General features: G+C 44.1%; 1 protein-coding gene across 1 annotated transcript in view; it reads left to right on the top strand.

Moving 5' to 3' along the window:
• The window catches only part of megf11 (multiple EGF-like-domains 11), a 133,815-nt gene that overhangs the window by 85,064 nt on the left and 25,317 nt on the right, over positions 1–23,434 (top strand). Inside the window, exons 12-16 of the mRNA XM_083762986.1 lie at positions 1,901–2,021; positions 3,554–3,717; positions 3,844–3,946; positions 21,075–21,221; positions 23,020–23,154. Coding sequence (XP_083619112.1) covers positions 1,901–2,021; positions 3,554–3,717; positions 3,844–3,946; positions 21,075–21,221; positions 23,020–23,154 — 670 coding nt within the window. The remainder of the gene's footprint in view (positions 1–1,900; positions 2,022–3,553; positions 3,718–3,843; positions 3,947–21,074; positions 21,222–23,019; positions 23,155–23,434) is intronic.

Here is a 23,434-nt window from a genome sequence, read left to right as displayed (position 1 = left end):
GCAGGCTGAGCTCCTGCATGCTTGATTTAGCTCTAGTAATTGGACATGCACTTTTTGACTGGGACAAAATGATTACATATAGCATTTTCTGACATTGTCCTCTGCAATTTGTCGCATGTACTACTCACTGTTGCACTTCTGCACTGTGGGTGGACAGTTCCCCCCCCCCCCCTTGTTGATTTATCCTATGCGTCAAATATGAATGTGTTGGTGACATTGATGTGGATTCCAGGGTGAAAAAACAAATGATTTTCCTTCTCTCTGAGGGCTCCCTAACCTCATCAAATGGGTCATTCTCTGTCGTGCGGCAGAGATTTTAAATTGGCAGCCAAGCATCCTGCACATAGCTTACAGGGAGGGAGACTGACTGGTAATTAGTGGTGCTATTTGCTTCCAGTCTCAATGGATACCAGGCTGATCAATGTGGTGTCAATGAGAGGCATGTATGAGTTTAGAGCCCCATAGCCAAGGACAACCCGCACCGTGTCTCCATGCATCTTGGCTCTGCTGCTGCCACCTACGTTGGCAGCATGCTTGCATAAGGTCTTGTTCCTCTCACACTGTGGACTGACAGCCCCTGTTTTAATAATGTCTCCTCATATAAGGACTTTTATCCCTCTCAGCTCAGAAGGAATATGAATCAGTCGCCTAATGAGAGAGCTGCCTTTCCCTTCCTTAGAGCTAGTTGTCCAACCATTGGTCCCTGCACCATGGGGGTGAGACCGGATGGAATCCAGCGATGGATGCAACGAAATCCATGTGGTCATTTTTGGCTCAGTGACCCTTTATCCATGAGGCCAGTTAACCAGTAAATTGCCTGTGCCCCGCTCAACGGCCACATTTTGCCTCATCCCTTAGCTGTCTTTGTTGTGCTGATGATCTTCGTGCCACTTAGCAATTGTGACAGAAAGGGCCATTATTAGCAGTCTTGAAGTTGTCTTTCTGAGCAGAACAAAGGATATTGCGAACCGATTGATAAAAAATTCATTCGCAGGCGGATGCTTTCATATGGTGCATCGAGAGAAGAGCGAGGTTTTAAGGCGTATGTTCTGCCCTCGGCGTCCATTGGCACATCTCCTCCTGCCTACTGTTTAAGCCCAGTTCAAAATGATAATGACAGTCGTGAGCAGACGGCAGTTCCCCGGTGCTCCGGTGAGGAAAGTGAGAGGAGCCACTCAGGACTCCACCGGGCGACTAATTGGGACTCTAAATCATTGTGTCACCTGTCACTCACGGCAGGGTTAAGGACGGGCGTGGGGATCCATAGACAGCTGTGATGATCGCCAGCTGGGGGAAGTAGAGACGAAGCTTGTGGATGAGCTATATGCCATATGCTGAAAATTCTAATGACAAGCAGGCTGGGCGAGGACGGGGAAGGAGAGCTCTGCGTCCTTTAGCACATGGTTCACTGTAATACGACACTGAGGGACTTTAAGGACTGCCGTGTCCCCTTGGTCAGCTCATTAATAGGGCTATGAGTGTGGGCCACACTCAGACATTCCCCTGATACCTTCTCTCTGCCCCGGAGCTCAGCCAGCCACTCCTGGTCAGCACACTGATTCCCTCGCCTCACACTCTTATATAGCCAAGGACTCTCGGTCGAAAAAATCCCTGCCTCTCCTTGCGGTATCCTTCATCTTGCTTTGTCATACTTTGTCACTCCCACGAGCCGATCAATTTTACATTCGCCCCTGCACCTCATTCTGCATCAACACAGGAATGATTGATCCGCAACAGCATGGTCCTATCGATGTTTCCCGAACTGCACTGAGCCTTCCCCGTCTTTCCATTTGCTTCCTTTAAGGCTAATGAAGCGTTTTGCTGGAATCTGTCAGACTCGATGTTTATCATCATGCTGTCTTTGGGTTTTACTTAGAATGAGCTGTTGTCTCTTCCGCAGGGCGAAGACTGTGCTTTCGTGTGTCCACCAGGCCTCTACGGACCGAGCTGCGTGTCCAGCTGCTCCTGCCATAATCATGCGTCCTGTTCTCCTGTCGACGGCTCCTGCATCTGCAGAGAAGGTATCGTACAATCCGTCGTCGGTAATAAAGTGAATCCCCAGAGTAAAGAAGAACAGCAGAAGGCCTTAGAACAACTATGCTATGTATTTATCAACTGAGATTTTAAGATTCTGTTATTGTCTAATTACACACAGGGGAAATTGGAATTAGTTTTTCTTCCATAAATACCTCCCACACATCTGTACTTTTTCTTTTTTTTTCTTTTCTTTTTTACACAAAATGTCATTTGACAGAACACACCAGAGTACAGGGTTGCTAACATCAACATCATATTATTAGGACAGAACCCATGGTTCTATTGCTGTATGAGAAATAAAGGATCTGTCAGATACAGTAGGTACTGTAACAAAATGACAGTTCACTTCACATAGCTTGAGCTTAAGTAGCCCGCCCAATTGGTCAGCTGACTGCCACATCAGCGAATGACGTGAGGGACTTGCCCACACTTGTACACCCACACCCTCATAGTAATGCAGCATGTTAACCCCTTGAGTATAGTATGCGCTTTTGAGCATGGCATGAACCCCCTCGAGTTTGACTGCCTGAACTAACTCTGCAGGCTACGCATCATATTCATATATCACACAAAGCAAACCACGACCTCAATCTGTTCACTCCCTACTGTGTTCAACTTCCCTTTTATAAGCAGCACAGAGTCACAAGTGAGCCATTCATAATTAATTATGTTCTTGAGCTGAACTTTAGCGCTATCAAAGTGCAAGGGCAGCACACTCACTACAATGTTCATTATCTGTAATTGTGACACACCATTATATTTTATACCCAGTGCAGTGTACAACAGTTGACCAATATGTTTATCTACTCCAATTTGCGAGAATATATTACAATATAATTTGTGGGGAAACCCATTATGATAGTTGGTCTAATATTAATTAAAATGTAACACATGTTAAAAGCTTAATCCATTAAAACATGGAAAGTTGTGTCATTTTAGATTTTAGCTATTATAGTTGGCTATAGCAACACAAGTCTTTCAGAACATTCTCAAAAATAGCAGATATACAAGCCCACAGCACGTCACTTCGTTCCACATTGCAAGCTTGTACATCTGCTATTTTTTATCATTTTAGAAACATTTGTGTTTTAACACACCTTCTCTTTTCCAGCAGTCCCTGGCACAAAACATTTTCAGATGGCGGTCCACAGTATATCAATTTGGGGGTCCTTGGGACGAAAACGTTCTCAGAACTACTGATTTAGAAGGCATTTGTAGAATCAGCCTCAGATCTTAATGGGTTAAACTAATACTAAACTATACTGTAGTTTACTTTATTGCAACCGTCATACAGTAGGTTTTCAAAATCTTAAAATTTTAAATCTGATATTTTTTAGGAGTGACACCGCCGTGCAACAGAGCATAAATGACGCTTCAGTCTCAGACATGAGAAAATCCTTCCACAGTGACAGTTTCCAGAGCAGTCTCAAAAGCATTGCACTTTGGGATTGGGAACTCAACTCATTGAAGCTTAAACTCTAACCTTCTCCCCCCCCCCCCCCCCCCCCCCCCCCAGGCTGGCAGGGTGTGGACTGCTCCATACTGTGCTCCAGTGGCAGCTGGGGCTTGGGCTGTAACCAGACATGTCCATGTGCCAACGGTGCTGCCTGTGACCCTGTAGATGGCACCTGTACCTGCTCTCCTGGGTGGAGGGGGGAGCACTGTGACGAGCCCTGCCCTGTGAGTATATACTGTACCTCTGAACGTGGATAGGGGCGTTTGTGGAGAACCCGCTTGGGTTTTGGACCACAGGGTTCGTAATGGTGAGAGGGATTAACAACAGGATGTTTTTGGTGTTGTTGTTAGGAGGGCACATATGGGTTGGAGTGTCGTGAACGCTGTGACTGCAGCCATTCTGATGGCTGTGACCCTGTGAGTGGCTACTGTCGCTGCTACGCCGGCTGGACAGGTCAGTGCTGCTGTGTCATAATGCTGGAATTACAATGTGACAATGTCACGTTTTTATTTCATGATCAATATATCAATCAATCAGTCAAAAAAAAGGAGGGGTATGACTAAGCCAGGAGTTCCAAAACCTATAGCCATAGTCTCTGCCTGTCTGCACTCCACAATGAGTTTGAATAACCTTCTTTGTGTGTCTCTCTACTGTACTATTTCCAAATAAAGCACAAGTGCTATGACACAGAGAAAACATCTTGCCCTTAGTCAACCGTAAAGACTTGCTAACACAGCTATATTCACGCCGCTGTATGAGTTTATTATACCCTCATTTATGGCTTATGTGTTGTAAAGTTTATTTATTCTGTAGGAAGCCCTGTGTTCATTAAATGTTCTATTTGTTGTGCCATCGCACATCTCAGCGGACACATTGACTGCTGCAAGAAATGTTCAGCCGTTGCACTCTCGTGACTTTGAAGCAATGCTAATATTGCCACTAACATTTTTGTCTTTGAAGATGTTAGGAAGGCTTAAAGTGTCCTGAAATATGTGGATGAAAATAAATAGATAATACATTATATAGATTCATGGGGAATATTACAAAATATGAAAAATGTTAAATAAATAGGTACACAACCCTCTCCTTTCCCGGAGATGACACTGTAAAACCGCTTACGTATACATTTTTACACACTCAGAGTTCAAGGTGATAGAACACATTCCTGCACACTTAGATCTATGGAGTGTTTCACTTTTTGAGCTGAGACATTCTAGGTCTGTCAGATCTTCCTCTTGGTTATTTTTTACCTGCCTCAACAATGGACAGGCAGGTAAAGATAACCAGTGGTTATTTTTACCTGCCTGTCCGTTGTTGAGTCATGTATGCTCTGATTAAGGTCTGATAAAACCAAAAGCTCAAAATAAAGTGAAACACTGCATACTGTAGTTCTAAAGCTTCGTTCACACCAAGGAAGCTAGAAGCGACGTGCTTCGTGGTCCCATGTTATCTCTATGCAGACCAGCTTTTTCGTTTTGAAGCTTGGAATGAACAGCTTTTTTTTTTTTAAGAAAAAAAAAAGCTGACCGCACCGAGATCGAATTAAATTATTTACTTTTTAAATAAGGGCTGTATATGTAATATTAATTAATATTTGGCAAGACCATAGCATATTTATGGAAAGAAATAAAAGTTAATATGAGCAAAAATTTATACGTAAGCGGTTTTACAGTGTCATCTCCGGGAAAGGAGAGGGTTGTGTACCTATTTATTTAAAGTTTTTCATATTTTGTAATATTCCCCATGAATCTATATAATGTATTATCTATTTATTTTCATCCACATATTTCAGGACACTTTAAGCCTTCCTAACATCTTCAAAGACAAAAATGTTAGTGGCAATATTAGCATTGCTTCAAAGTCACGAGAGTACAATGGCTGAACATTTCTTGCAGCAGTCAATGTGTCCGCTGAGATGTGCGATGGCACAACAACAAGTTGTCGAAGTGGTGAAAACGGGTTGTGTTCCGTCACCTGCGAGCCAGTTCTCTCCCAGTGGACGGTGGCTGGGGAGAAGTGCCTCTGCAGTCACCCCCCCCGGTTCTCACCGCCGAAGCTATTAAAGCATGGACTGACCAGAATGCTATCCGTCGCTGACACTGATTGTGGACTAAACAAACACACACACACACACATGGTTGATAAATTAGAAGATATAGATAGATAGACAAACAACTAAACAATATAGTTCAAACCGGTTGTTTTTTCGTGTCGGCCTTTTCCCCCAAACTTTCCCCGGGAAGAGGGGAGGAGAGGGGATGAGCAGCGCGCTCTGGTCGTGTGTGTGTGTGTGTGTGTGATATTGATTATTTATGAAGTAATAAAAGTATGCCTACTAGGCTACTATAGTGGCCCAAGTTTCACATCATCTGCTAATTAAAAGCATGGACTAAATGGGGAGGGAGGGGTGGTGGAGCACCGTGGAGGAGCCCACGACATACAGGGAAGCCGATCGTCTCCCTTCCCCGGGAGACTTCGGACTGAATGTCCGGAACCCACACGTAAACACAAGCTGTTTTAATTGCTTTTACGATGTGCTGGATATATACAATTGTATTTCTTTCCATAAATACGGTATGCTCTTGCTAAATCAACATTAACATTACATACAGAGCCGCTATTTAAAACAATGCCCGGAGGGTTTCGCTCGTGGCCGGGGGAGAGGAGAGCGGAGTGGGGGGTTTCCCCCCAAGATGAGCACTTCAGCCGGGGTAAAAGAGGGAGGATCGAGATCCGGTCCGTGGTCTCGTTCGGTTATTTACAAGCATGTTTACCAAGATTATATTATTTATTCATCCATAAATAGGTTATGATGTAACTAAATATATAATTATTTCTCCTCTACAGCCGCTATTTTACATTTTAGACTTTAAAATGCCCGTCTGCTTGGACTGCTTTGCTTTGCCTGTTTTCTTTCTCGTCTCAAAGCCAGTCCAGGCCGCTTGACTGACAGCTACCTTGTACACGCCCACTTTCTTTAGCTTCTCTTTTTTTCTAGCTTCCTAGGTGTGAACGGGGCTTTAGTGTGCAGAAATATTGTCTATTGGTTTGTTCTCATGCTTATAGCACCTTAGTGAAGATGGATCGGTGGTCATCCTGCACACACTCTAAATTGGTACTCAAGACTTTGTAGTGTATACTCCTATACTAGTTCACCTAAATAAATAAAAAAAAATTACTCCATGAAGCCTTGAATTCATGGAGATTTATTTTTGGTTTTGTTGCATTTCTAAGCCAATAATTATCCTACTGACCAATGACCCGGATAGAGCATGTGTAAAGTTTGTGTGGTTGTATGCATGCTACTGTCTACTGTGAGTGGGCAAGGGAGAGTACATGAACCCTGGTGAGGTTCGGAGTGCGGAATGTTTGGGCCATAATGTAACATGTCTGCTCTCTGTATTCTGCATCATTGTATTCCTTCATCCTGTTTCATTCATGGGGAGAGGAGGAAAGCGGCAGGCAGAAGTGTGAATGTCACAGCAAGGGCGTGGATCATTATTCTCCAAAATGGAGCTTTGCATCTGAATGTCAAATACAGGAGCAGAGCCGAGGACCTGGTCTCGGAGCATGGGGTGGAGAGGTGCGGTCGGGCGGTGAATAGATTTAACAGGAAAGGTCAAGCCTGTGAGCTCTCGGTGGCCCATTCCGTTCAGCCCCCTGGGCTTAGGGGGGCGTTTACTCTGGGAAGACAATGTGGGTTTTTATTATCTGCAGGAACGGAGCCCACAATCTGAGGGCTCTCATGCTCTGAATCCTGCACCAGGTCGGGACCATCTGTCTGACTTAATTGAGTCACTGGGGTGCAAGGCTGGGGGCAGCAGGAAGCCCAGTGGGCCAGACCAACACACATACAGAAGTGCCCCCCCCCCCCTATATATATATACTGTATATATGCCTATCTCTGAATATATTCCGTTACTTTAGACACGTTGTGAGCTTATGCTATTTGTGCCAAATGTTTGCCTCAGAATAGGACACCAGCGTTCAAGTGACACAATGCTAACTTTGTGGACAATTCTGTGATTGCAGTCTTCTGACTAATTAAGAAGCTGGTCATGGCCCATGTTGTTGATGACTCTGTCTCCTCATGTGAAGGGGCATTTTTACAACTCAGTGTCACTAAGACTAAAGATATGTGTATTGCTTTAGACAACTCCCCCGCCCCAGCTCCCCAGGGCTGTGTTATTAAAGGTCAGATCTAAATATCGGAGTTCCATTATTGATAACAGCTGATAACATTATTTGATAACATTATTTATTGATAACATTATTTGAATACTGAAATGTTGTATAAGAAAGGCCAGCAGCGACTTTTTATATGATCTGTCGTTTCCTTTTCTCTTATCGGTTGGTATGGTAATCTTGTCATTAGAGAGTGAAATGCCCTTGATAATGTTGTTAAGGGTTCAAGCAAGATTGTGGGAGTACAATTTAGTTTTTTAACGAGCAGGTGCTTTAATACAATTACAATTGACAATTTAGGCATTTAGCAGACGCTCTTAATCCAGAGCGATTTACATTAAGCAATAACAAAAAGCATGGCATACATCACATATATAATAAAGTAGTTATCATGAAACATGCGTAAGCTAAGAACGTAACAGTGTAGTATCTATGCAAACTATATATACTATATTATATTATATATTATGTGTACTATAAAGTGCTATGACTACATAACATGCAATTCTAGTGCTGTCTACGTAACAAGCTATAAGTCTGTTTAAAATACTATCTAAGTCTACATAAAGTGCTTTCTAAGGGGCTAGGCTAGGGCAAGTAACTAAAGCTGGAATAAAAAGTAGTTGGAGTAAAAAGTACAGTTGCCTCTGATATGTAATAAAGTAGAAGTATACTATAATATAACATATCAAAATTAATTTCGCTCCTATGCCACCAAAATGTGGAACGCCCTACCAACAGTCATTAAGACATGCAAATCACTTGACTCCTTCAAAACTGCTCTCAAAGGGCACCTACGGATGGCTGCAGTTCGAAACCTAACAGTTTTTGTATGTGTGTGTAGGGGGCACGGTGGCACAGTCGGTAGTGCTGTCGCCTCACAGCTCGAAGGTCGATTCCCGCTGGGGACGCTATGTGCGCTAGGGGATTGTTCCCTCCTCTGTGTCATCAGTGCCCATACCTGAGGCGGGGTTGGCGAAAGGGCCTTTCTATGTGGAGTTTTCTTTGTTCTCCCTGTGTCCCCTAGGGTAGGTAATGGTATACCCTCACAAAAACATGCAGTAATCCTGGTCTCTAATCTGCCTCCCCCTGGCCAGCCGGGGCGCCTGATGGAGGGGAAAGCAAGGGCAGAATCCATTTGTTCCGGCCGACGGGCCGGCCGGTAAACTTTTTATTTATTTATTATTTTTTTTTTTTAATTATTATTTTTGTATTTATTATTATTATTATTTTTGTTTTTTTTGTACCGGCCTCTGGGCCGGCCGGTGCGATAGGTCGGCCGGTCCGTGGGTAGGTCGGTCGGTCGTTTGATATGTCGGCCGGTCCGTGGATAGGTTGGCCGGTTGTTTGATAGGTCGGCCCGTCCGTGGATAGGTCGGCCGGTCGTTTGATAGGTCGGTCGGCCGGCCGTTCGTTTCTTTTTTTTTAATTTAATTAATTTATTAATTTATTTTGGGGGGGGGGGGGGTTCGGGGACCCCCAGGGACCCCCCCATGGTAACTATGAATTCTCAACCGTTTTGGACAGGGGTTTGTTGGAATCGTGTTGCCTCTCTGGGCGCATTATCGGGGTTTAGGAGGTTCGGGGACCCCCACATGGTAACTCTTGACATTTTCATGATAGATCTTTATTGATGGGAGGGAGACAGAGAACCATTTATATTGATCTGCATATTCTTCTTACTATAGCTCTCTCTCACACACACTTTTCACCCCCGTCCAAAACGGTAGAGGAATGACAGAGTTACAGTACCATTTGGGGGTTCCTGGGGGTCCCTGGGGGTCCCCGAACCTTGAGACCCCCAAAGACGCCCCCAGGGGGGCGACACGATTCCAACGAGCCCACCCCCGTCCAAAACGGTAGAGAAATGACAGAGTTACCATTTGGGGGTCCCTGGGGGTCCCCGAACCTTGAGACCCCCAAAGACGCCCCCAGGGGGGCGACACGATTCAAATGAGCCCACCCCCGTCCAAAACGGTAGAGAAATGACAGAGTTACCATTTGGGGGTCCCTGCCCCCCCCCCCCCCCCCCCGACCTATCCACGGACCGTCCGACCTATCCACGGACCGGCCGACCTATCCACGGACTGGCCGACCTATCCACGGACCGGCCGACCTATCAAATGACCGGCCGACCTATCCACAGACTGGCCGACATATCAAACGACCTACCCACGGACCGGCCGACAAAAAAAAAAAAAAAAGTCAGTCCGGCCGACCCTTAAAACGACCGGCCGACGGTGTTTACCGGCCGGCTCGTAGGCCGGAACAAATGGATTCTGCCCTCCCTCAGGAACTGGTCGGAATAACGTGTTCCTTCCACGCGCTACGTCCTGGCGGAGAAATTCCCCCCTGTCAGGTGAAAAGAATTAAGCACCCCCCAAGCAGAGGAAATGTAGTGCCCAGGATTACATTAGATAATTGACACTGGGTGAAAAGAAAATGGGTTGCAAAATCGTGGGCTAAAATAATAAAAAAAAAAAAAAAAAAAATTGTACTGAGTTGTACTTGAAATGTACTGTAATTCTGCAAACTGTTAATAAATCAATTAATCAATCAATACAAAATTGAAATACATTAATCAAGTAAAGTACAGTACTTAGTAAATGTACTTTAAATGTAGTCCACCACTGATCATTATAAAGTTCTGAGAGAGATTAGATGCAGCTCCCTCCATAGAGATCATCTCTATTCTCTAGGAACATTTGAAGGCAGTCCCTCTTTCATCTGATCGGTGTACTTCCAGTTTGTTGCTATCAGTGTTTTTGCTTTCGTGCCTCCAGTTAAAATCTGTTTGTTGGGGCACGGTGGCACAGTTGGTAGTGCTGTCGCCTCACAGCTAGAAGGTCCTGGGTTCGATTCCCGCTCGGGACGCTGTGGATGCTGGCGGCGTGTTTCCTCCTCCACGTCATCAGTGCCCATGTTGGCGCAAGGGCCTTTCTGTGTGGAGTTTGCATGTTCTCCTCGTGTCCCCTAGGGTAGGTACCCTCACAAAAAACATGCAGTAATCCTGGTCACTAAACTGCCTCCCCCTGGCCAACCGGGGCGCCTGATGGAGGGGAAAGGAACTGGTTGGAATAACGTGTTCCTTCCACGCGCTACGCCCAACCAGGACACTCAACTTGGACACTCAGGCATGAAGGAAGCATGAGTTCAAGTCCGTTGCTCTCCCCTTGTCCCTCATATATGGGGACTAGGTTGGTGGAGGGTGTGTAGAGCCCAGGATCACATTAGATGATTGACACAGGGGTGAAAAATGGGTCACAAAATCGTGGGATAAAAAAAATATATATAAAAAAAAATATCTGTTTGTTATGTTTGGACCAGCTTCCTTGAACAGTATAATTGACCAGACACATGTTTGTTTATCCGTCCGTGTACAGCTAATCTCGGTCATCCCTGGCCTAATCTGTGTGAAGCTTTGTACTGTACAGTATGTGCACTCCACTACGCTAATCAGCCTAATGGTAGCTATAACAGGCCGCTTCACGTTTTGACATAGAACTCTTGAACTGTAGGTCACTGTGGTCACACAGTGGAATATTATTTTCCCCTGGATTCGCAGCCATTTTGCGGGATTAGGATGTATCAGTCAAAAGGTCCTTTCTGTGTGGAGTTTGCATGCTCTTCCCGTGTCCCCTAGGGTAGATATAATAATTGCAGGATATAAAGGTCACTGCTATTCCTTTATTTGCTGATGGGTTCTCAGATTGGAAACAGCCTGACATTGGACCTCACAGGTATTTTGATGGACTATGATAGATCTAAATGAGGCAGAGTCAACTGTGGTTAAGGGTTAAGCTCTCCGCTACAACAATACACCCAGCGACGAGCCAATTCTTCAGTTAGTCTCCATTTAATGCCCCGGCGGTATCACTATTCTCTAATGAAATCCAGTCTTTGTTTTGCCTGCGTGGGGAGCACTGTGTTTCTCTTGCGTCTTTAAACAGATGCTTCAACAAGTTGTGGAAAGTGTTGTTTTGCCTACGCAAAGTTTACAACGAATATACTTGTCATCTTTGACAGACAAGAATACAAAATAATACAGATACATTTCTCTGTCATGTTCTGCCACTCTCTGGTCTTTCTGTCTCTGTTGTTTTGTTGTTTGGAAGTGAAGCGAGTGTGACGGTCGCATACGCTACGAACGTCATAACTGTGCGCAGGCTGCACAGGCTAACGAGAACAGATCTAACAGCTACAACGCATCTCTTTTTTCCCCCCGTTGATAGATTATAGATCTGTTCTATTTTTGCATGACATGCAACAACTTGCTACTATGAGTGCATATACTGAACAAATGAACAAAAACAATTGACCCTCATTTGTAACGAGTAACGCAGCGTATATTACTATTAATATTACTATTTTGGCAGAGTAATTCGCTATACTACTCGTTACTGGGAAAAGTAATAATATTACAGTAATATATTATTACTAGTAACTCATTACTGCCCAACACTGATCAGCAGTGCACGCTCATTTGTATAATCTTTATGCAATTTTGGCCTTCTGTCTTACCATTGATTCTAGATTAAAAACAGAGTACATTTTGCAATTGGTAATTAATGACAATGTTCTGTAGTCAAAGTCATCTCAAGCCAGGGATGAGTGAGGATGAAACATCAGTTCTTGCAGGCTGCCATATCTACAGAGAAAGCTATGCTGTCACTCCAGTCTGCTATGTTGGAACGCAAATACTTCAAAGATAATGGCTATAATAATGGCTCAAAATATGTCAGCTGCGCACAAACAAAAACATCATTACAGTATATATGGATCTCTTGCAGCGACATTACATTTAAAATATCCCACTTGAAATTACATCACCCAATCTACAGGAATCTGAGGAACACAAAAAGGAGTTTGCCAGTGCACAGCGTGAGAAAGCAAAAATGAAAACACAAATTGAAAAACAGATCAAGAATGACAGAAGTGTACGGGCTGTGGAGCGGCCGTCTGAGAGTCGAACGTTTTGTTATTAGATTCCCGGCTCTTTTGCGCGTCAAGTGTCCTTCAGCAAGATACTGGACACATAACTGCTCCAGAAGAGAAGAGTAGTGCCTTGAATGATTGCCTCCACTGACAGTACTGGGATGGCAGTGGATCAGTGGTACAGTGGCCGCTTGGCAACCCCAGAGTTAATGTCGAAGTGTCCTTGAGCAAGATGCCCTATGAGCAGGTTGGTGCCTTGAATGGTTTCCTCTGCCATTTGTATATGAATGTGTGTGTGCATTACGCATATTTGCATAATCATTGTAAAGCGCCTTGCACTATATAAATGCACCATTTACCAATAGACCAATTAATTGTTTACAAACATTGGGACTGGGCGTATGGGTGACTGTTTCATGTAATCAATTCCAAACAGATCTCCAAACCTGTTGTTTTGGGGACCACTGGTTTCAATCCATTCAACCTCCTCTTGGGTGTCGGCTAGTGAGGTGCACCCTAGGAGACATTTATACTTCAAAGCCCAACAGTATTGCGCACAGAGAACAGCTGATATACAAGCTCACATTGCATCGCAGATGCGACTATTGTGAGCGTAGAGGTCTGCGTGCGCGACACCATCGCGGGACGAAGCATAAATTATACTTGATGGGCTGCAGGTGCGCGTGCAAATAGGATTTGGCTGCTGCCGTTATCATGAGCGCACCTCCCATTCTTATGACAGCGACTGGAGGTGTGGTTTTGAGGACAACTGTTTTGAATTGCTTTAAATTATCGTTTAAACACAACAGAAATCAAGGTTTATATATTTCAAGGGCGACAGATCACAATAAAAATCCTAATCATTCTTCCTCCACACTGGGATAAAAACAGTTTGATGGGGCATTTTTTACACGTGAGTGCAGTTAGAACTTTTCCATTGCATCTTATGAGAGGTGGTGTTCTTCTGCTGCCGTGATGTGCGCACATGCTGTTGCTTATCAGTGTGACGTCGTCTGTTAATGCGTCTATACACTTCATGTGTAACAATGTTCCGGCATTGTGGTGTGTGTGAAATGGGTGAATGTGAAGTATATTGTGCATTTGAGTGCATGCAGCAGTCCATTTGCAGTCCATTAAGTAGGAAGTGGGTCTTTCGTACAATAGAAGGTCAGAATGACCGCCACACGCACACATTCAGTGAGTTTGGTTTCAACCATTGTTACCAAAAAGCTTTTCTATAGGCTTGGGGTAGAGTGGCTTTCAGTTCTTGGTGCCTTGCATGGTTTCCGCCGCCATGAATTAATGTGTGTGAATGGGTGAATGTTGGGTGAATGTAATGCACAATCTATGTAAAGCGCCTTGCATAAAGGCGCTGTAAAAAATTCACCATGATTTACCTTCATGAACAAAATCTCCTGAAATATCCTGCATTTGTTAGTTGGAATTCTCTTCATGACTGATGAGTCAGCTGACATTTCCTCAGGAGAAGCCTACTGATATAATGCCTGCATGCCTTGCAACTCCCTCCATTCAAATGTCGTCAAGCCTATATTTGTCTTTGTTATTGATGGCCTTCATGTACCTAACTACTGTACCCTTTTAAAGATATTTTTTTTTGCGGCTTATGCCTTTTATTGATTTTTTAAGGGACAGATAGTAGGCTGACAGGAAACGGGAGAGAGATGGGGGGATGACATGCGGTAAAGGCCGTGTCGGGTTCGGGAGTCGAACCCGCGGCACACCGCGACTGGATCACCAGTCCGGTGCCCAGACCGTTACGCTACGGCCTGGGCCTACTGTACCCTTTTGCTGTTCAGGCTAAACTGAGCTCCAAGACTCAAACCTGTAGTACTGCACATTTATTAAAGCCATCATAGCTGGCTTTAAGAAAAGGTTCAATAGCTTATTTTGATGCTTAGGATTGATGCCAGTGGAGCCAGTCTGTTTAACAGCAACCGACCCATTTTTCAAGTTGTGGTGGTTGCCTCCCAAACAAACTGCAGAGAAGAAGTAGTACACACACAGTATGACTCATTCTGCACTCAATTGCTTGGTCTTTCATAAAGTGACATTGCTACATCAAACACAACTGAAGAGAATGAGGATGACTTAACTGGGTAAGACGTCTGTAGCATGTGAAATTATTAATGAACATTCAATTCAATAATTGCTGTAGTGAATGTCTCCAATCCCATCAACAGGAAATGACAGCCAGGTGGGTAGAGAGATGTCACCAAGCCAAAGCAAAATGCATACTGTAGTTGAGGTCGCAGCCTACTCCAAACCAACACAAACTATGGTCGGTCAATAAGAATAAAAGGACCTTATAAAAACTCCAGTCACGTCAATGTAGAATACATTCAACCATTCATTGCAACAAATTGAATACAGTTACACTTGGTGTTAAAGGCTCCGCTTTGGGAGATGTTCTCTGAATTGTATCTAAGCAGCATACTAAGTAAGCTAAGCAAAATCAGGGACCGTATCAGGCACATATCAAGACAGTTAATGAGATTAATGTGAGTCATGCAAACTTTAAACATACAAACTTAAATGCATTTTAACATTAAAGCCATAGAACATTGAATCAGTTTACTGCCAAACAGCACCATTCAGAAATGGCTCAGACTGCCAAGGGTTTAGCCCTATGCGGCCCATTTAAGAAGCGAGACCGAACTTGGACACTCAAGCATGAAGGAAGCATGAGTTAAGTCCGTTGCTCTCCCTAGGTTGGCGGAGGGTGTGTAGAGCCCAGGATCACATCACAGGATGATTGACACAGGGGTGAAAAATGGGTTACAAAATCGTGGGACAAAAAAAAAAAAAAGAAAAAAAGAAAAAAAAGAAGCGAGACCGACAAAATTGACGCACTTCCGGCAATATGGAAGCATTTCAGGGGTGCACCCTAGATACATGGTCAGTGATGATCACAACAGCTGAAACGGTTCAGCGCTGTCACCAATTAATTTTATTGAGCTCCAAAAACATTGATGTTTTGTATGATCAACTCAATCTCAGCTCAATTCCAATGCAAAGAGTTTTTTTGATCGGCTCTAGGCCGGGACCTGGATGGAATATAACCGGTGCGTTCACACATACGCTGAAAGAAAAATGTAAATACATTTTTTTTTACAGTCCTGGTGGTGCTAAAAATGGTAAATGGTGCATTTATATAGTTATTTTATCCACTCTTTACACATTCATATACCGATGGCAGAGGAAACCAAGCAAGGCACCAACCTGCACATCAGGAGCATGTCACTGCATCCACAAAGTTTCAGCTTTGTTCAAAACAAGCCACTCCTGCAAACTTTATGCCACTATTAGCCAATCGGGATGGAATATGAAAAATCTGACAGATCCGTCTTGATCACATGACCATAGAGATACTGTGTACCGATTTGCGTGATGTTTGGACAAAATCGGTATAAGATAAAAACTGTTTAGCAAAAATCTGCCTCCTGGTGGCACTATAGAGCACTGAAGTCCTGACGTCACTGTCAGTAGAGGGCGCAAATCCACAGGTTTGTGTACTTTTTATTTGCATTATAATCCCCATAGGGGGATTTTAGATCGCCTCAAAGAACTGTGTTTGAAAAATAAACCGATCACCCCGGCCTTTTCAATCATATGGATATGAAGCATCGACTGAAGGTGGAAATGTACAAATATACCCAAAGAGTAACACAATAAGCGTTATAAACTAGTCAAACAACCCAGAGACTACATTTCCGGGTAGGCGGAGTGGCTGCAGCTGCCCGTCGCACAACAGAAACTGAATGTTAATTACGTTTATTTTTATTTCATTGATATTTAATGTTTCGTGATTAGTACGAGTTGAGTCACTGCCAGCTGAGCTTATGTCAACGAGGAATCTCAGGAACGCAATGTGTTGACAGCTGGGCGTGACGTATATTAGCAGCGTTTGCTTTAATATGTAGTTTCAAGGATTTTGCGGCCACATTAATTCAATTTTCTCCAGAAACTGGCTGTATCAAATATGAATGGACATCATTAACGATGCACAGCCACTCCCCTGATAGAAAGGCCGGGGTGGTCAGTTTATTTTTCAAACACAGTTCTTATATGAAGCGACCTAAAATCGCCCTATGGAGATTTCAATGCAAATAAAAAAATATATGAACCTGTGTATTGGCTCCCTCTACTGAAAGTGACATCAGACTTCGGTGCTCTATAGCAGGCCTATGTGAAACATTTGGGCCAGAGTTTCTGATCTGGCATCTATAGGGAGGGAGCTAGGGAACATCTATAGGGAGGGAGCTAGGGAACTTCATCTATAGGGAGGGAGCTAGGGAACTTCATCTATAGGGAGGGAGCTAGGGAACATCTATAGGGAGGGAGCTAGGGAACTTCATCTATAGGGAGGGAGCTAGGGAACATCTATAGGGAGGGAGCTAGGGAACATCTATAGGGAGGGAGCTAGGGAACTTCATCTATAGGGAGGGAGCTAGGGAACTTCATCTATAGGGAGGGAGCTAGGGAACTTCATCTATAGGGAGGGAGCTAGGGAACTTCATCTATAGGGAGGGAGCTAGGGAACTTCATCTATAGGGAGGGAGCTAGGGAACTTCATCTATAGGGAGGGAGCTAGGGAACTTCATCTATAGGGAGGGAGCTAGGGAACAGACATCTCCATATATGGGCAAGAGACACAAAGCCCCGAAACTGTGACTCAGACATATTGGTCGGATTGGCAGTATAACGTATAGTGTTCTATACAGTACTAGAACAGTACTAGAACTATACAGTATATACAGTATTAGAACAGTACTAGAACCTCTAGGGGGGTTCCTCCGCTCACTTTTCACAAATTGGATAGTGGGACCTCTGGCACTCCTAAGCAGAAAGTGTTCTTTGAAGAAGTTGGGGCTTCAGTCAGTCTTTCTTCTTCTCCCTTGCAAGGCTTCCAAAGCGCCTCTGTTTGTCACCGGTAGACTCAAAGTGTGTGACGCTCTATTCGCATTCATTTGCCGGCAATAAAGGCAGCTACTGTTTTTTTCTGCCTGACCCAGCAGGACGTCAAACACCCTCACACAAGCCCTCTGCCCTTGGTTTGATGTCCCTGGCAGAGCTGGTGTCTAAATCACCCTGCTCATGCCCCCCATCCCCCCGCGCCTTTCTACATCATCAAAGATAAGTTTCCCTTCACTGCCAATGAGGAATTAATCGTAGCTACTGTGTGACATTAGTCCCAAGAGTTTATCCCAGGTTTAATTCAAAGGTACGTAGCACCATAATGCTGCTTTAATGGCCGCATCATTCTCAGATCCCCCAGTCAAAGGACATTTCAAATGAGGCTTCGAAGTAAAGACTGTCACTTGAAAGGGTGCAATGTGTATGTGTATGTGTGATCTTGCATGCTGTGTGTTTTTGCCACTTGTCCATGTGTGTGTTGCTGGGCTTGGGTCTACGTGTGCACGTGTGTGCACATGTGTCTCTCCACTGTTGTTGGCAACAACAGAGGTTGTTGTTGCTTTGAGCAGTAGAGCGAGAGAGAGAGAGAGAGACAGAGAGAGAGAGAGAGAGAGAGCTGGTCATATGGACGCGCTAATGCCTTCATGTGTACACTGGGGGTCCTTTTTGAGCAGACTGACCCAGCAGACTCATTCCCTTCTTTTCAGTACACAACCCGAGCTACCCTGAAAGAGAATGAGAGACGAGCTGGGGCCACTCTGGGGACTCAACCCTGTTAATCAACACTGCACTGGCAGAGAGCCCCCGTCAGATAAAAAATAAATACATTTGGATTGGAGACACAGAGCCCGAAAAGATGGGCTGAACTGAAAATGAAAATGTTAGAGAGAGAGAGAGAGAGAGAGAGAGAGAGAGAGAGAGAGAGAGAGAGAGAGAGAGAGAGAGAGAGAGAGAGAGAGAGAGAGAGAGAGAGAGAGAGGAGAGAGAGAGAGAGAGAGAGAGAGGAGAGAGAGAGAGAGAGAGAGAGAGAGAGAGAGAGAGAGAGAGAGAGGAGAGAGAGAGAGAGAGAGAGAGAGAGAGAGAGAGAGAGAGAGAGAGAGAGAGAGAGAGAGAGAGAGAGAGAGAGAGAGAGATGAGAAGAGAGAGAAGAGAGAGAACCAGCTTAAATTACAGACTTTTATACAGATCTAGTTGTGGTGAATCTAACATATAGGGGGTGAGTGGTGTATTCAGATTTTTTGGGGGGCCAGTTTCGTGAATTTCAGCCGTCCGTAGGTGCCCTTTGTGAGCGGTTTTGAAGGAGTCAAGGGATTCACATGTCTTAATGACAGTTGGTAGGGCATTCCACATTTTTGTGGCATAGGAGCGAAATTAATTTAGTCCCTTGTTTATGCCGAATCTGGGGTTGCACATGGTTTGTTGAACTCCCTCTGGTGTTGTGGAAGTATTAAGGAAGTATTTAGACAGGTACATGGGTATCTTGGTGGTGTATCGAATCTTGTGGACCAGACCATTGCAAGATGCTGTACTGTTGTCAACAAGCCATTCCAGCCTGTCAAAGTGGGCAGGGGTGAGGTTGGGTTCGAAGGGGTGAGGCTCAGTAGTAGCCTGACCAGTTTGTTTTGGAGGTCTGGAGCCTTGTTTTAAGGGCCTTTGAGGTGCTGTGGTACCAAGAGGTGCATGCATAGTCTAAGAAACCTTGTACGAGGGCTCCTGTTAGGTCTTCAAGGTGTTTTTGTTGACCAGTGAGGAGATCCTGTGTAGGAATATTGTTCTTTGGTTGACTTTTTCTATTACGTTCGTGTCTCATTTTATCACCGGAAAGATTTGCCTCCAGGATGGAACCTAGGTAGGTAATTCATCTTTTCATCTTTTAATATTGTCACCCACTCTAACCAAGAAGCCATCTGCCTTGCTGTGATTACTATTTGATCCAAAAAGAATGGATTCAGTTTCTCCCAGGTGTAAAGATAGTTTGTTATCAGAGAGCCAGGTGCAGATTCTACCGAGTTCAGAGCTGAGGGCCTTTTCAACCTGCAGTTTGTTCCTGTCCGAGTAGTGCTGAGTCATCTGCGAACAGGAACAAGTTGCAGTCACAAGCTGATGTCATGTCGTTTACATCTAGAGGAGGCATGTGTCAGTGGGATGTTCTGAAGCCGGATTGAAATTCGTACATTAAGATACTTTTCTTTTTCTTTTTTAAGATACGCTTACGCCTTTTATTGTTTGTTTTTTTTGAAGGGACAGACAGTAGGCTGACAGGAAACGGGAGAGAGATGGGGGAAGACATGCAGTAAAGGCCGTGTCGGGCTCGGGAGTCGAACCCGCGGCACACTGCGACTGGATTACCAGTCGGGTGCCCAGTCGGTTACGCCACCGCCTGGGCGGCAAGATACTTTTCAACCTATGTTCATAGACAATTCTTTCCATCACTTTCGAGATGGAGCTAAGAATAGAAATAGGGCGGTAGTTGCCGGGGTCTAATTTGCTCCATTTCTTGTGCAGGGGGGTAACTTTGGCCAGTTTGAAATCTTGGGGCACCTGTCCCTGTTTGATGGAGAGGTTTATTATGTGGGTGATGATTGGAGCTATAGAGATGACCGAGTCTCTGAGAAATTTGGAGACTATTGTCATGGCCAGTGGCCTTGTTGGGTTGAAGGGCACTCAGTCTTTTAAGTACCTCCTCAGTTGTTACCATTGTCAGCTTAAAATCATCTTTACAAACACCTAGATTTTTGTAGAAGGCGCCCAGAGTGGGAGGGCAGTTTGTTTTTGTTACAATGTTTGTAAAGCAGATCACGGCCGTGCAGAGAGAACTGAGGGGGTAGGGGCTCAAACCCCAGAAAGGGGAACATGTGCGGAGCAATTTTTGTAAAATGTAAAGAAAATAAAAAAGAATGATAAGGAACGGTAATAGAAATATTGTAAAGGTTGTCACTTTATTAATCCCAAATTTGTTTTTTTAAGGTTTGGACTTCATTTGGAATAAAGTTTTATATTGCAAGAATTAAAAAAAAAAATAACGAAAAATAACTATAATAGTAAATTTTTTGGAACGATGAACTTTAGTTACAATTTTGAACTGTGAACTGAACTAGTTCATAAAAAAAGAACTTTCCCAACACTGTAGATATGACTGTTTTGTGACAGCCGGTCTTTAGTTGCGGGTACAGAAAATCATAAAATTATCACTAAACCTGCATATAACCCCTTTCTTGGAGATTATGGATTTGTCCGAGGTAAGAATGAGATCAATGGTGGTTTGAGTGGAGTCACACACCCTTGTGGGTTTGGTAATTAGCTGCATGACTGACACTGTGTAGGTGCCATCAGCCTATTTTCCAGGATAAAGTATGTTTTCAACGTGCAAAATGCTCCTGCCTCTCTTTTCCTGAATGAGAGATCTTGTTTTCTTTTGAGAATTAAGTGCACTCATTTAATTCTGTACTACATAATTTCATCACAAACGCTGTTTGACTTCATGCCGTGTTATTGCTGATTGTTCCTCACTGCAATTTGCCCACAGGCATCCACTGTGACAACATATGCCCACAAGGATTCTGGGGGCCCAACTGTTCGGTAAGCTGCTCCTGTCAGAACGGAGGCTCCTGCTCCCCAGAAGATGGAATGTGTGTGTGCGCACCTGGTTACCGAGGAACGTCCTGCAAAAGAAGTGAGACCCACGTTATAAAAAAACCCTACTATTATATTTAAATTAACTATGACCAATATCCGATTATTTGCAGGGTCATTACCGATAGGCCTATTATATTAAATTATTATATTATATTTATAATTAACTCATTGCTGATTTGCGCATCTAAAAAACAAACAAAAATTATAGCAGTGGTAGCCATCTCTAGCTCACTAGTGATGTTGCACTGCTCTGTGGATTTGTTGAGAATGAGTGAGTTAACTAGCCGGGAGAAACACTCAAGCTGTTGGTAATTAAACGTCTGAGAGTAAACCCTTCATCCCCGCTATCACGTATTATCAATCTTGTACACCATTGCTCACAAAAGCAACACCCTTGATCAAGCACCCCTCTTTTCTTTAAATCATAACTCGCTCATTTTTTGCTCATTTAAAAAAAATACCATGTAAACTACGAAATGCTGGCTTTCATTTGGTATATAGATCGGTTGTGTAGGCCCTCTCTACGAAACGGTATCAAGTGAAAAGGAAATGTCGGGATACAGCGCAACAGCAGTTGAGAGAGGGAGAGAGAGAGGGAAAAAAATATATAGCTAAATGTCGGTCGAGTCTAACCGAGCATTCAATAACATTAACATCCCACCCTCATCATGGATAATAATCATTGTATTCATATTCCTATTATCTTATCAAAATAATAAACAAATTCCAAGTTAATTAACCAGCCAAACGTATATGATTTAATTCGGGCAGCTTGCAGATTAACCATTTTCAGAAAAGTGCGTGCATTTAGGCAACAATGTCGTCTCCAGCTGAAATGGAGTGAACGAGTGGTGCGGGGGAGAAAGGGGGAGAGCGGTCTATTGGGCCGGAATAGTCAGACTGAGTAGTAGTGACATTTTTTCAGACTTCCTAGTGTTGATCACAATGTCCTTATTCCGACACCCCTTCTCGCTGACATTTCCCAGACTCTCAGTGGGAGCCACACAAACCCTTGCCTCAGGCTCATCAGGCCCACAGAGGGCCACTCGTACTGGGAGCACAAGCCCTGGTCGCTGAGTACCGCCTCTCTGAGGCGCTTCTCAAGTGATCAGCTCGCTGATTGGAAGTCAATTTCACTGTAACCTGTAAACATCACTTGGAGTGGAACATAAGAGCGAGGCGTGTGTGTGTGTGTGTGTGTGTGTGCTTGCGCGTGCGCAACAGAGAGAGAGTGACCTCTAAATGTTCATTTCTACTACTACACTTTTTGTTCCCTGAAATAATTGTTAAGACAGACAATTTAGAGCGTTTGTAAGTATTGATTTATTTTATACCATTCCCCCCTCTGCTGAATAAAAAATGTGTCTATGTAATACAGCTTGTATACAGCTTTGTATATTATGGTGTTATGGAGTATTGTAGGTGCTTCGCTTCCTGTAGCTGAGATTGTGTTACCTCAAAATATCTTTTGAGTATCTTGTAGTGGCTGACAGGCTTTCAGTGAAATCAGCATGCAGAATGCACAGATTGATAATAATTACAGGGTATGGACTTATGAAGGCTCTCTCTCTCTCGTTGAGAAGAATCAATAATATAAAAAGGCTTTGAAGAATCAATAATATAAAAAGGCTTTCAGAGGCCCCTTAACTCCTTTACGGTTCCATTTCTGCCAGTGACTCAAATAAGGACTGACTTCTCTTTCTCTCACTCCCTTTGTCGCTCTCCTTGCCTTTGTCTTCTCCTGGTACTTTTTATTGATTTTGATGGGCTTGATTTTTCTCACACCCATCTCAATTCTTCTTCCCCCTCCCTCTGTCACTGTGTCCCTGTTCCAGTCTGCTCCCCTGGGCTCTACGGCCACCGATGCAGCCAGTCATGCCCGCAGTGTGTGCACAGCACCGGGCCGTGTCAACACGTCACAGGTCACTGTGAGTGCCTGTCTGGCTTCTCCGGCTCTCTGTGTAACCAAGGTGAGTAACTAAGTATACAACACCTCGGCCATGACACTACTTGACTTTCTTATTGACTTCCCATTGTACCGCCTCCAGCACCGGGACTGGCTAGCCTCTGATCTGCTCTGTCTCAGCTAGCCAGTCCCGGTGCTGGAGGCGGTACAATGGGAAGTCAATAAGGAAGGAAGGAAGAGAGAATTTCAGAGCGGCCAAAACGGTCAAACACTTAACGGCTTCTGCACCAAATGAAAATTCTCTGACGTTTCCGTTGTCTCCTATAGCCGATTTATGCTTTTTA

This window comes from Protomyctophum parallelum (assembly GCF_964188405.1).
Source record: "Protomyctophum parallelum genome assembly, chromosome: 4".
In the NCBI taxonomy this organism is placed as follows: domain Eukaryota; kingdom Metazoa; phylum Chordata; class Actinopteri; order Myctophiformes; family Myctophidae; genus Protomyctophum; species Protomyctophum parallelum.
This window is presented reverse-complemented; position numbering and strand designations above follow the sequence as displayed.